The 14,757-nt window shown below is 36.8% G+C and overlaps 1 protein-coding gene across 7 annotated transcripts in view; it reads left to right on the top strand.

The window, feature by feature from the left end:
* Positions 1–14,757, top strand: part of CCDC171 (coiled-coil domain containing 171) — a 358,505-nt gene that overhangs the window by 135,171 nt on the left and 208,577 nt on the right. For all 7 annotated transcript variants that reach the window (XM_079927995.1, XM_079927997.1, XM_079927993.1 and 4 more), the window contains 2 exons: positions 1,541–1,708; positions 3,257–3,445. In XM_079927995.1, coding sequence (XP_079784121.1) covers positions 1,541–1,708; positions 3,257–3,445 — 357 coding nt within the window. The remainder of the gene's footprint in view (positions 1–1,540; positions 1,709–3,256; positions 3,446–14,757) is intronic.

The raw sequence follows: 14,757 nt of genomic DNA, 5'->3' as shown, positions 1-14,757 counted from the left end.
TCATGCACGGTTCATCACAGCCCAAGCGAAAAGGACATGATGGCAACACAATGAATTACCCTTTCGGAAGAACTCGATCACTTGGCAAAATGTGGAGAGGAACGATTTTTAGTGCCTGAATATTCTGTTTGGTTAGTTATATTTAATAAGATTTTTAGACATCTCAACTTGGTTGAAAATACAAAAGACATCTTTAATTGCATAAAAAAGAAAAAGACATAGCATATTTGTGAAGACTCTTCTGATATCCTAACTCAAGTTTGTGGATATAACTACATATTCAAATTTTTGGGTTTTTAAATTGTTATATTTGGGAAAAAAACTAAGGTGACATACAGGGAGAATTAAAGATGCACAATTTTATATATATTGGAAAACTTTCACCACAATTTCTAACTATAAAACCTTTACATATACTACATTCAGTTTTTCTTATCTGGAAGATTAGAATTCCTATTTTTTCCTCTTAAATTTTCTTCTTTTAAAAGTTTTCCTGCTGATCTGTTAAAAAATCTTGAGGGAACTTATTTTATCTACATAAAATACTCATTTTGCAGCCTCACAATTACCTTGTCTTGAGTTCCATTCTTTGACTTTATAGATGAAATGCCTTATAAAGAGAGCCATTTAGCATTTTAGTAAGTAAACTCTCCTTGTGTGTTCAAGATGGGATCAGCTTTTTACTGAATTTGCAGTATAGAGTTTCTAGGCCATTAAACAATGGATGGTTTAACTATGACAATGGCAATATAATTTTAAAGGATTTTTTTAAACATATTTTTAAATAGACAGTTTTGGAAGTATATCTTGGGCAGCTATGTCCATTTTTTGGGCTGTTAACTTTGTAATATTTAAACACCTACAAATGCCCAGTGTGCCAAATACGGTATGAACTTCTAAGTGGGGAAGAAAAATGAGCCCATCTTCCATCTCTTTCATATCACTGTCTGCCTTGCCTAGGGGGCTTGGGATAGATTTCCTGTAAGTGGTAAGTAAACTGGAATCTCTGGAGGAGGAGGAAAGCTGAATACTTGTGTCCATGTAAAGTACAGATATTGGTATAACTTTCTCTTCAACAGAGCTGGGTAACGCTCTTCTCTTTATATTGGTTTTTTGACTTAAATAACATCTTTTTTGGTAAATGTAAATATGAAATTATAGAATTACCATACTAAGTTCCAGTTAGAAGGGCTTAGAAACAACTAGTCCAGATACCTCATGTTACAGCTGGGGAAGGTGAGGTCTGAACAGACACTTACTCAGATCACGTCCTTAGCAGTAGCAGAGCTGGTGTCAGAACCCGGGTCTTCTGGCTTCCAGACTTGAGATTTCGGTTTTGAAAATAAATGTAAGCAATTTCAAGTTTCTGCCTGATGCTTAATTTTGAATGTAAAAAAAGTCACCAAAATGGCAATATTCTGATACTTGAGTATCTTCATTTCTTTCCAGGATTTTTGAAATAAATTCTTCACCATGTATCTTATGTGTTTTACTTCTTACAGTGTTTATATACTGGATTTAATTTCTTTTTTTCTTGTAGGAGAAGCTAACCTTCCTTCATACCTTGTATCAGCACTTGATAGCAGGCTCTGTGCTCATAAAACAACCAGAAGGCATGCTGGATAAATTCTCTTGGTCTGAGCTTTGTGCAGTTTTGCAGGAGAATGTTGATGCCCTGATCGTAGACCTCAACAGGGCTAATGAGAAGGTAACTGTCCTCAGGCACCAGATACCTCTATTAAATTCAGTGACATTTGTCCACATCACAGTATCATTAAGAGGGGCTGACATTCATCTTATTTCAAAAAGAATTTGGGTGTTAATAATTCAATACCATTAATTATGGCTTGTCTACAACTCAGTTTGATGCCATTGCTATGGGCATGTAAATGTGACTGAAGTCTGTATGAAGTCTCTGAGCTCCACTTTCTGTTCAGGACATGCTAATACTGCTAGCCAGTGTTAGCCACAGGGACCTAATTAAAAGAAAATAAATTAATCTTACTGATGAAGCAATTCAAAGAACTTAGTCATTTACATTAATAAACCAACACTTTATGTTAGCATAAAATAGAAACAAGATACGGTTATTCAAAACATGATCTTAAAATTCTTTGCTCAGGAAATAATGAGGTGTTACTTTAAAAGCACTTAAAATTTAAAACTTATGTTTATGATATTTCTTGTAATATAACAAACTGTATATTGCAAAACCCATTCAGTGCTTTAGAATGTAAGAAGGATATATTGTAGGAGAAAACAGTAGACTATTATGGTGCCTTTATCATTCACAAACCTAGGAATTCAGTCTTTCCAAAAAAAAATTTTAAAACCTCGTTTTGGTTATTGAAAATGAAAGTGGCTTAGCAGTCCAATGTATTCCTCCATTTAAGGTATTGATTCTTATCCCAGGTCTATTGAACTAGTCAGAACTATATTTATGTGATCTAGTTTCCAGATCTTAGTTGCAGTGACATTTGCTCTTAAGGGACACAGAGAGAAAAACTGTTCCCTAAGTTTTTTTTTTCATTACTTCTGTTGAAGTAATCAGCATCTCGGTCCAGTTTTAGAGTAAGAGCATTTTGTCTTGGTCCGATTGGCGAACAATCATAGGCACTGAGAAGTAGGATTGAGGAAATGAGGGAATAAATTGTGAGAAGTGGAGATGCTGTTCTTGATTGTGACTCTGTGTATAACGGATTTGAAAAGTACTGATAATGAAAATGAGTACATGTTTTAATCCTCTGAGATGGTATTGTGTTTCAATAGTTTTTCCTAGTTTCAAACATCATTAATTGTCATACACATTAGATGATGAGGATTTTCTCTCCAGTGTTTTGAATGTGAAATAAAAAATGGTCGGAACATTCTTCTTTGTTATATGTAAAATGTTTGTAGATTTGTAAATCTCATTTAAATACTTCTTTCCCATTGAGGTATCTGAACAGTTTGAGCTTTGCTTCTAGAGGTTAAAATATTCTTCTCAATTTTCTCAGTAAAATTGATTATAGAATAAGTAACTTTATTAGAGAAAAAGAATAGATGTCATCTATACATGCAATTCACACATTTTCTGCTAAAATATAATTTTGTTCTACTAATTCCTGTTTCTTAATTTATTTTTCATTTTAACTTAAAATTTTTATATGATCTTAAGGAATAAAATGTAGTAGAAAATTCTGGAATAGCTTTTGGGGGAGATGATACAAAGGACTTGTTTGTGAGCCTATCTTATTTGTTGCATTTCCCCATTTAGATAAATCATCTAGAGTATATCTGTAAAAACAAGTCTGATACGATGAGAGAGCTTCAGCAAACCCAGGAAGACACCTTTAACAAAGTGGCAGAGCAGATCAAAGCCCAGGAGAGCTGCTGGCACAAGCAAAAGAAGGAACTGGAGCTGCAGTACTCCGAACTCCTCGTGGAGGTACAGAAGAGGGCACAGGTATGCTACTTCCACAAAGAGCTTTAAAATGGAATGCTCAGTCTTTTACTTACAAGTGTTTTCTTTCAGTACCCATGGCAAGTCAGTTACAACTTTGGAGAACCACACAGAACTTGCTTGTTAGGTACACATACACGTGATCATGCAAACACACACACACACACAAATGGGCCTGTGTGCACTCTGGCGTATTATGGATTGTCTTTTATTTAAGTTTGGAAGTAGATGGGTTTCTGGTTAAAACATCCTAGAATATGTGGATCAATTAAATACTAAAATTGTATTTCCCTTATTTTATTTTATTTTATTATTATTATTTTTTGCGGTACGCGGGCCTCTCACTGCCGTGGCCTCTCCCGTCGCGGAGCACAGGCTCCGGACGCGCAGGCTCAGCGGCCATGGCTCACGGGCCCAGCCGCTCCGCGGCATGTGGGATCTTCCCGGACCGGGGCACGAACCTGTGTCCCCTGCATCGGCAGGCGGACTCTCAACCACTGCGCTACCAGGGAAGCCCCTATTTCCCTTATTTTAGAAATAAAGGTTAAGAAACTTTGGTAAAATATTGTCTGTTTTAGTGTAGATATCCTTTGATCCAGCTTATTCCATTCGTGGGGGTTTCTATGTGAACCATCATTTTAATTCATGTGGGGTTGAAATTTGTCATACCTCCTAACATTGTTGAAGGACTAGAGTTGTAGTTGTAGACCCTATAGCAAACTATTGTCTGTGAGATATAATATGTCCTCTATGTTGGATTCGATTGAGAACAGAAATTATGGGTAGTTAACAGAACCATATTTTTTTCCAGTACAAAATATTGTCAACATAATTTATATGGTTAAGTGTCATCCCTGCCCAATGAGGAATAACAAAGATAGCGTGTACTTTTTTGTGTATTGAATTTAATAATAGGTCACTTGTTCTCAAGATAAGATGCTTAGAAACCAGAAAGCTGTATATTTTTCCCATACTTGATTCAGTATATATCTTCTTTATTTGATCCACTCATGCTTATCTTGGCAAGTCTAATTAAAAAAGGAAACCGCATCTTATTTTACTTTATTTTTATTTATTTATTTATTTTGTCGTTCACTTAAAATTTTTTTTCCGTTTTCATTTTCTTTTGAATTTTATTTATTTTTTATACAGCAGGTTCTTATTCGTTATCTGTTTTATACATATTAGTATACACATGTCAATCCCAATCTCCCAATTCATCCACCACCATCATGCCTCCCCACCACCCACTTTACCCCCTTGGTGTCCGTACGTTTGTTCTCTGCATCTGTGTCTCTATTTCTGCTTTGCAAACCGGTTCATCTTTGCCATTTTTCTAGATTCCACATATATGCGTTAATATACAATATTTGTTTTTCTCTTTCTGACTTACTTCACTCTGTATGACAGTCTCTAGGTCCATCCACGTCTCCGCAAATGACCCAATTTTGTTCCATTTTTATGGCGGAGAAATATTCCATTGTATACTTATACCACATCTTCTTTATCCATTTGTCTGTTGATGTCATTTAGGTTGCTTCCATGACCTGGCTATTGTAAATAGTGCTGCAATGAACACTGAGGTGCATGTGTCTTTGTTTTTCTTTTTGTTTGTTTGTTTGTTTTTTTGTGGTACGCGAGCCCCTCACTGCTGTGGCCTCTCCCGTTGCGGAGCACAGGCTCCGGACACGCAGGCTCAGTGGCCATGGCTCATGGGCCCAGCCACTCCGCGGCACGTGGGATCTTCCCGGACCGGGGCACGAACCCGTGTCCCCTGCATCGGCAGGTGGACTCTCAACCGCTGCGCCACCAGGGAAGCCCTGCATGTGTCTTTTTGAATTACGGTTTTCTCAGGGTATACGCCCAGTAGTGGGATTGCTGGGTCATATGGTAATTCTATTTTTAGTTTTTTAAGGAACCTCCATACTGTTCTTCATAGTGGCTCTGTCAATTTACATTCCCACCAACAGTGCAGGAGGGTTCCCTTTTCACCACACCCTCTCCAGCATTTATTGTTTGTATATTTTTTGATGATGGCCATTCTAACTGGTGTGAGGTGATACCTCACTGTAGTTTTGATTTGCATTTCTCTAATGATTAGTGTTGTTGAGCAGCTTTTCATGTGCTTCTCGGCCATCTGTATGTCTTCTTTGGAGAAATGTCTATATAGGTCTCCTGCCTGTTTTTTAATGGGGTTGTTTGTTCTTTTAATATTGAGCTGCATGAGGTGTTTATATATTTTGGAGATTAATCCTTTGTTGACTCATTTGCAAATATTTTCTCCCATTCTGAGGGTTGTCTTTTCGTCTTGTTTATCATTTCCTTTGCTGTGCAAAAGCTCGTTAAGTTTCATTAGGTCCCATTTGTTTATTTTTGTTTTTAGTTCTAGGAGGTGGGTCAAGGTCTTGCTGTGATTTATGTGAAACAGTGTTCTTCCTATATTTTCCTCTAAGAGTTTCATAGTGTCCGGGCTTATATTTAGGTCTCTAGTCCATTTTGAGTTTATTTTTGCGTATGGTGTTAGGGAGTGTTCTAATTTCATTCTTTTACATGTAGCTGTCCAGTTTTCCCAGCATCACTTATTGAAGAGGCTATCTTTTCTCCATTGTATACCCTTGCCTCCTTTGTTATAGATTTATTGACCATAGGTGTGTGGGTTTATCTCTGAGCTTTCTATCCTGTTCCATTGATCTATATTTCTGTTTTTGTGCCAGTACTATATTGTCTTCATGACTGTAGCTTTGTAGTATAGTCTGAAGTCAGGGATTCTGATTACTCCAGCTCCGTTTTTTTCCCCCAAGACTGCTTTGGCTATTCGGGGTCTTTTCAGTCTCCATACAAATTTGAAGATTCTTTGTTCTAGTTCTGTAAAAAATGCCATTGGTAATTTGATAGGGATTGCTTTGAATCTGTAGATAGCTCTGGTTAGTATAGTCATTTTCACAGTGTTCATTCTTCCAATCCAAGAACATGGTATATCTCTCCATCTGATTGTGTCATCTTTGATTTCTTTCATCAGTGTCTTAGAGTTTTCTGAGTACAGGTCTTTTACCTCTTTAGGTAGGTTTATTCCTAGGTATTTTATTCTTTTGTTGCAATGGTGAATGGGAGTGTTTCTTTAATTTCTCTTTCTGATCTTTCGTTGTTAGTGTATAGGAAGGCAAGAGATTTCTGTGCATTAAATTTGTATCCTGAAATCTTACCAAATTCATTGATTAGTTTTAGTAGTTTTCTGGTGGCATTTTTAGGGTTCTCTATGTATAGGATCATGTCATCTGCAAACAGTGACAGTTTTACTACTTTTCTGATTTAGATTCCTTTTGTTTCTTTTTCTTCTCTGAATGCTGTGGCTAAAACTTCCAAAACTATGTTGAATAATAGTGGTGAGAGTGGGCCACCTTGTCTTTTTCCTGTTATTAGAGGAAATGCTTTCAGTTTTTCACCGTTGAGAATGATGTTTGCTGTGGGTTGTCATATATGGCCTTTATTATGTTGAGGTAGGTTCCCTCTATGCCCACATTCTGGAGAGTTTTTATCATAAATCGGTGTTGAATTTTTTCAAAAGCTTTTTCTGCATCTATTGAGATGATCATATGGTTTTTATTCTTCAGTTTGTTAATATGGTTTACCACTTTGATTGATTTGAGTATATAGAAGAATACTTGCATCCCTGGGATAAATCCCACTTGATCATGGTGTATGATCCTTTTAATGTGTTGTTGGATTCTGTTTGCTAGTATTTTGTTGAGGATTTTTGCATGTATATTCATCAGTGTTATTGGTCTGTAATTTACTTATTTTGTGACATCTTTGTCTAGTTTTGGTATTAGGGTTATGGTGGCCTCATAGAATGAGTTTGTGAGTGTTCCTTCCTCTGCAATTATTAGGAAGAGTTTGAGAAGGACAGGTGTTAGCTCTTCTCTAAATGTTTGATAGAATTTGCCTGTGAAGCCATCTGGTCCTGGATTTTTAATCACAGTTTCAATTTCATTACTTGTGATTGGTCTGTTCATATTTTCTATTTCTTCCTGGTTCAGTCTTGGAAGGTGATACCTTTCCAAGAATTTGTTCATTTCTTCCAGGTTGTCCATTTTACTGGCATAGAGGTGCTTGTAGTAGTCTCTTAGGATGCTTTGTATTTCTGCACTGTCTGTTGTAACTTCTTCATTTCTCATTTTATTGATTTGAGTCTTCTCCCTCTTTTTCTTGATGAGTCTGGCTAATGGTTTATCAATTTCATTTATCTTCTCAAAGAACCAGCTTTTAGTTTTATTGATCTTTGCTATTGTTTTCTTTGTTTCTATTTCATTTATTTCTGCTCTGATCTTTATGATTTCTTTCCTTCTGCTAACTTTGGGTTTTGTTTGTTCTTCTTTCTTTAGTTCCTTTGGGTGTAAGCTTAGATTATTTATTTGGGATTTTTCTTGTTTCTTGAGGAAGGAATGTATTGCTATAAATTTCCCACTTAGAACTGCTTTTGCTGCATCCCATAGGTTTTGGATTATCATGTTTTCATTGTCATTTGTCCTTAGGTTTTTTTTTTTTTTTTTTTGCGGTACGTGGGCCTCTCACTGCTGTGGCCTCTCCTGTCGTGGAGCACAGGCTCCAGATGTGCAGGCTCAGTGGCCATGGCTCACGGACCCAGCCGCTCCGCGGCATGTGGGATCCTCCCAGACCGGGGCATGAACCCACGTCCCTTGCATTGGCAGGCGGATTCTCAACCACTGCGCCACCAGGGAAGCCCTCTAGGTATTTTTTGATTTCCTCTTTGATTTATTCAATGATCTCTTGGTTGTTTACCTTCCATGTGTTTGTGTTTTTTACGTTTTTTTCCCTGTAATTAATTTCTAATCTTATAGCGTTGTGTTCAGAAAAGATGCTTCGTATGATTTCCATTTTCTTAAATTTACCAAGGGTTTTTTTGTGACCCAAGTTGTGATCTGTCCTGGAGAATGTTCCATGTGCACTTGAGAAGAAAGTGTATTGTGCCACTTTTGGGTGGAATGTCTTATAAATATCAATTAAATCTATCTGGTCTATTGTGTCATTTAAAGCTTGTGTTTCCTTATTTATTTTCTGTCTGGATGATCTGTCCATTGGTGTAATTGAGGTCTAAAGTCCCCCACTGTTATTTTGTTCCTGTTGATATCCTCTTTTATAGCTGTTAGCATTTGCCTTATGTATTGAGGTGCTCCTATGTTGGGTGCGTATATATTTATAATTGATATATCTTCTTCTTGGCTTGAGCCCCTGATCATCATGTAGTGTCCTTCCTTGTCTCTTGTAACATTCTTTATTTTAAAGTCTGTTTTATCTGGTATGAGTATTGCTACTCCAGCTTTCTTTTGATTTCCATTTGCATTGAATATCTTTTTCCATCCCCTCACTTTCAGTCTGTATGTGTCCCTAGGTCTGAAGTGGGTCTCTTGTAGACAGCATATATATGCGTCTTATGTTTGTATCCATTCAGTGAGCCTTATCTTTTGATTGGTGTATTTAATCCATTCACAGTAATTATTGGTATGTATGTTCCTATTACCATTTTCTTAATTGTTTTGGGTTTGTTTTTTTAGGTGCTTTTCTCCTGTTGTGTTTCCCACTTAGAGAAGTTCCTTTAGCATTTGCTTTAGAGCTTGTTTGGTGGTGCTGAATTCTCTTAGCTTTTGCTTGTCTGTAAAGCTTTTGATTTCTCCGTTGAATCTGAATGCAATCCTTGCCAGGTAGACTAATCTTGGTTGTAGGTTCTTCCCTTTCATCACTTTAAATATATCATGCCACTCCCTTCTGGCTTGTAGAATTTCTGCTGAGAAATCAGCTGTTAACTTTGTGGGAATTCCCTTGTATGTTATTTGTTGTTTTTCCCTTGTTGCTTTTAATAATTTTTCTTTGTCTTTAATTTTTGTCAGTGAGATTGCTATGTGTCTCAGCATGTTTCTCCTTGCGTGTATCCTGCCTGGGACTCTCCATGCTTCCTGGACTTGATTGACTATTTCCTTTCCCATGTTAGGGAAGTTTTCAACTATAATCTCTTCAAATATTTTCTCAGACCCTTTCTTTTTTTCTTCTTCTTTGGGACCCCTGTGATTTGATTGTTGGTGCAGAGGTCTCTTAATTTAATGTTGTCCCAGGGGTCTCTTAGGCTGTCTTCATTTCTTTTCATTCTTTTTTCTTTCTTCTGCTTTGCAGCAGTGAATTCCACCGTTTTGTCCTCCAGGTGACTTATCCATCTTCTGCCTCAGTTATTCTGCTATTGATTCCTTCTAGTGTGTTTTTCATTTCAGTAATTGTATTGTTCACCTCTGTTTGTTTGTTCTTTAATTCTTCTAGGTGTTTGTTCTTTAATTCTTCCAGGTCTTTGTTAAACAGTTTTTGCATCTTCTCGAACTTTGTCTCCATTCTTTTTCTGAAGTCCTGGATCATCTTCACTATCATTATTTTGAATTCTTTTTCCGGAAAGTTGCCTATCTCCACTTCTTTTAGTTGCTTTTCTGGGGTTTTATCTTGTTCCTTCATCTGGTACATAGTCCTCTGCCTTTTTATTTTGTCTATCTATCTGTGAATGTGGTTTTTGTTCCACAGGCTGCAGGATTGTAGTTCTTCATGCTTCTGCTTTCTGCCATCTGGTGGATGAGGCTATCTAAGAGGATTGTGCAAGCCTCTTGGGACTGGTGTTAGGTAGAGCTGGGTTTTGCTCTGGTGGACAGAGCTCAGTGAAACTTTAATCTGCTTGTCTGCTGATGGGTGGGGCTGAGTTCCCTCCCTGTTGATTGTTTGGCCTGAGTCCCGCAGGCGCCTTGGTGGGGCTAATGGCGGACTCTGGGAGAACTCACGTCAAGGAGTACTTCACAGAATTTCTGCTTCCAGTGTCCTTGTCCTCACTGTGAGACACAACCACCCCCCCACCTCTGCAGGAGACCCTCCAACTCTAGAAGATAGGTCTGATTCAGGCTCCTCTGGGGTCACTGCTCCTTCCCCTGGGACCCTATGTGCACACTACTTTGTGTGTGCCCTCCAAGAGTGTAGTCTCTGTTTCCCCCAGTCCTGTTGAAGTCCTGCAATCAAATCCCGCTAGCCTTCAAAGTATGATTCTCTAGGAATTCCTCCTTCCCTTGCCAGACCTCCAGGTTGGGAAGCCTAACGTGGGGCTCAGAACCTTCACTCCAGTGGGTGGACTTCTGTGGTGTAAGTGTTCTCCAGTTTGTGAGTCACCCACCCAGCAGTTATGGGATTCGATTTTATTGTGATTGCGCCCCTCCTACCATCTCATTGTGGCTTTTCCTTTGTCTTTGGATGTGGGGTATCTTTTTTGGTGAGTTCCAGTGTCTTCCTGTTGATGACCGTTCAGCAGTTAGTTGTGATTCTGGTGCTCTTGCAAGAGGGAGTGAGAGCACGTCCTTCTACTCCGCTATCTTGAACCAATCTCCTTATTTCTCCAGAAACCAAATTTTAAAAAGTAGCCAACAGTTTCAGATTGCTTAAAATAAGACCATTCTGTTTTCCCAAGCATTTGGACCCTATATGAAATTAAGCATTTCTTTATGAATTTGAATGAATTCATACATTCTCTAAAAGTGGCCTTTTGTTCACTACATGCACGGTGCCATGTTATATGTTCTGCACTTTCTACCACTATAGTAAAAGACCTAAATAATTTTTTTAGAGGTAACATTGACATGCAGTGAAATGAACAGATCTTAAGTGTACCAGTCGATGATTGATCAATGTAAGCACCCATCTACCCATCACCCCATTGAAGACTTAAAGATTTTGATTACCTCAGAAAGTTCTTTTGTGACCTCTTCCAGTCAGTTTCCACTCCCCATAGGCAACCATTGTTCTCATACCTATCATCATAGATTACTTTCATTTGTTCTAGAATTTCATCTCAATGGAATCATTCAGTATGTAGTCTTTGGTGGTTGGCTTATTTCACTCAGCATGTTTTTTGATATTCATCCTGTTGTTGTGTTTATCAGTAGTTCATTCTTTTTTATAGTTGAGTAGTATTCCATTTTATAATTATACCACAATTTGATAAATTGTGAATTGATGGATACTTGTCTTTCTTCCAGTTTTTGGCTATTGTAAATAAAATTGCTACAAACATTGTATAAGTATTTTATTGACATATTTTTTCATTTTTTTTAAGTTAAGAGTGTAGTTGCTAGGTCATAAGATAGGTGTATATTTATTAAAAACTGTCAAACTTTTTTCCAAAATGGTTCTATCGTTTTATATTTCTACCATCAGTGTATGAGAGTTTTCATTGTTCTACATCCTCTGCAAAATTTGGCATTGTCAATCTTTTAAATTTTAGCCATTCTAGTTGTTTTAAAATGGGATTTCATGGTGGTTTTAATTCACATTTTCTTGGTGATTAATGATGTTGAGCACTTTTCATGTTCTTATTGCCATTTATATATCTTCTTTTGTGAAATGTCTCTTCAGGTGTTTGTACATGAAAAAAATTGGGTTGTTTGTGTTTTTGTTGATTTGTAAAATTTCTTTATAAATTCTGGATATAGTAAATTCTTTGTCATACATAATTATCACAGATTTTTTTTTCAATATCTCACTTTTCTTTTCATTTTTTAATGTTTCTTTTGATGATCACAAGTTTTAAAATTTTGGCGAAGTTCAACTTATACATCTGTTACTCTTTTGAGTATTTTATTTTTATGTGGTAAGCAATTTTTCTATACCCCGAGGTTGTGAAGATAATGTATCATTTCTTGTAAAGGTTTTGTAGTTTTAACCTTTTTTTTTTTTTTTTTTCCGGTACGTGGGCCTCTCACTGTTGTGGCCTCTCCCGTTGCGGAGCACAGGCTCCAGATGTGCAGGCTCAGCGGCCATGGCTCATGGGCCTAGCTGCTCCGCGGCATGTGGGATCTTCCCAGACCGGGGCACAAACCTGTGTCCCCTGCATTGGCAGGCGGACTCTTAACCACTGCGCCACCAGGGAAGCCCAGTTTTAACTTTTATGTCTAGGTCTGTGAGCCATCTCAGATTAATTTTTGTGTATGATGTTGGATGGAGGCTGAGGTTCATTTTCTCCCTGCATTTGTTGTTCCCACACCTCATTTAGTAGCCCTGGTCCCTTTGTGAAAAAACAACTGAATATGGAACTGCAGGTTTGTTGCATCCCTACAGTTTTGCCTTTTCCAGAATGTCATATAAAGGGAATCATACACTATGTAGCATTTTAGGTCTTACTTCACTCAACAAAATATGTTTGGAAATTATTCACATCATTGCTTGTATCAGTCGCTCACTCATTTTTACTGCTGAGTAATATTCCATTGTATGGATGTAGCACTGTTTGTTTATCCACATACTTGCAGATGGGACTTTGGGTTGTTTTAATTTTACAATTATGATTAAAGATGCTTTAAACATTCATGGATAGGTTTTTGTGTGATCATAAGTTTTAATTTTTCTTGGGTGAATACTTAGGAGTCTGATTTCTGGGTTACATGGTAAGTATATATTTAACTTTATATGAAACTATCAAATTGTTTTCCCAAGTGACTGTACCGTTTTGCCTTCTGACTAACAGTGTAAGAGAATTCTCATTGCTCTGCATCTGTGCCAGCATGTGGTTTCATCATTTTTTCTTTTTAGCCATTCTGATAGGAGTGTAGTGGTATGTCATTATGGTTTTAATTTACATTTTCCCTGATGAATAATAATGTTGAGCATTTTTTCATATGCTTTTTTGCCATCTGTATATCTTCTTTGGTGAGTTATATGTTCATATCTTTTGCCCGCTTTGTAATTAGGTTGTTTGTTTTCTTATTGCTGAATTTCCAGTGTTGTTTATATATTCTGATACAAGTCATTTGTCAGATATGTGATTTGCAAGTATTCTTTCCCATTCTCCTAAAAGTACTTTTGCAGAGCAAACATTTTAAATTTTTATGAAGTTCAGTTTATCAGTTTTTTTCTTTTGGGTATTGTGCTTTTATTATTGTATCTAAGAACTCTTTCCCTAGTGCAGTGTCACCAGGATTTCTTCCTATGTTTTCTTCTAGATGTTGTATAATTTTAGGTTTTACGTATAGATCTATGATCCATTTTGAGTTAATTTTTATAAAGGTGTGAGGTGTGGGTTAGTGTCCTTTTTTTTGCACGTGGATATCCATGTTCCAGTACTATTTGTTTAAAGACTATCCTTTATCTATTGAATTGCCTTTGCACCTTTCTCGGGAATCAATTGATTGTATTTGTGTGTCTGTTTTTAGACTTTCTCATCTATTTCATTTATTTATGTGTCTGTTCTTTTTTCAGTACCACCCTGATTTGATTTCTTTAGGTTTTTGGTACATCGTGAAATCAGGTAGTGTGAGTCTTCCAACTTCTTCAATTCCTATCTGTTTTTTTAATTGTATAAATTTGACACATAATGTGTAAATTTAACATATACATTGTATAACTTTGATACATTAACATATTGTAATATGGTTGCCATTGTAATGATATTTATTATATCACATACTTACAGTACAATCTTATTGTCTATGAGATCTCTATGTTTATTTTAGTAGTTGTTACAACTTTGTACATTTAACCTGTTCGGTTTTTTAGATTTCGCACATCAGTGCTATCATACGGTACTTGTCTTTCTCTGTCTGGCTTATATTGCTTAATGTAGTGTGTTCAAAGTTCATTCATGTTGTCACAAATGGCAGGATGTACTCCTTTTTCACGGGTGAAAAATATTACATTGTAATGTACATGTTTTTTACCCATTTATTTGTTGATGGGCATTTGGGTTGTTTCCATATTTTGGCTATTGTGACTAGTGCTGTAGTAAACGTGGGAGTGTATATATCTCATTGAATTACTGTTTTTATTTCCTTTGGGTATATTTTGAGAAGTGGAACTCCTGGATCGTACGGTAGGTCTATTTTTAATTTTTGGAGGAACTTTCATATTGTTTTCCTGAGTGGTTGGACTAATTTACATTCTCCCCAATATTGTATAAGGGTTTCTTTTTCACCACAGCCTCACCAGCACCTGTTGTCTCTTGTCTTCTTGATGATAGCCATCATAAGAGGTGTGAGGTGATATCCAATTGTGGTTTTGCATTTCCCTGATGATTAGTGATGTTGAACGTCTTCTCATGTGTCTGTTGACCATTTTGATGTCCTCTTTGGAAAAATGTCTATTTAGTCCTTCTGCCCATTTTTATTTTATTTTATTATTTTAACATCTTTATTGGAGTACAGTTGCTTCACAATATTGTGTTAGTTTCTGCTGTATAACAAAGTAAGTGAGCTATACGTATACATATATCCCCGTATCCCCTCCCTCTT

This window comes from Stenella coeruleoalba, assembly GCF_951394435.1.
Source record: "Stenella coeruleoalba genome assembly, chromosome: 7".
Taxonomy (NCBI): Eukaryota; Metazoa; Chordata; class Mammalia; order Artiodactyla; family Delphinidae; genus Stenella; species Stenella coeruleoalba.
Note: the sequence above shows the minus strand (reverse complement) of the source record. Positions and strands in the feature narration are given on the sequence as shown.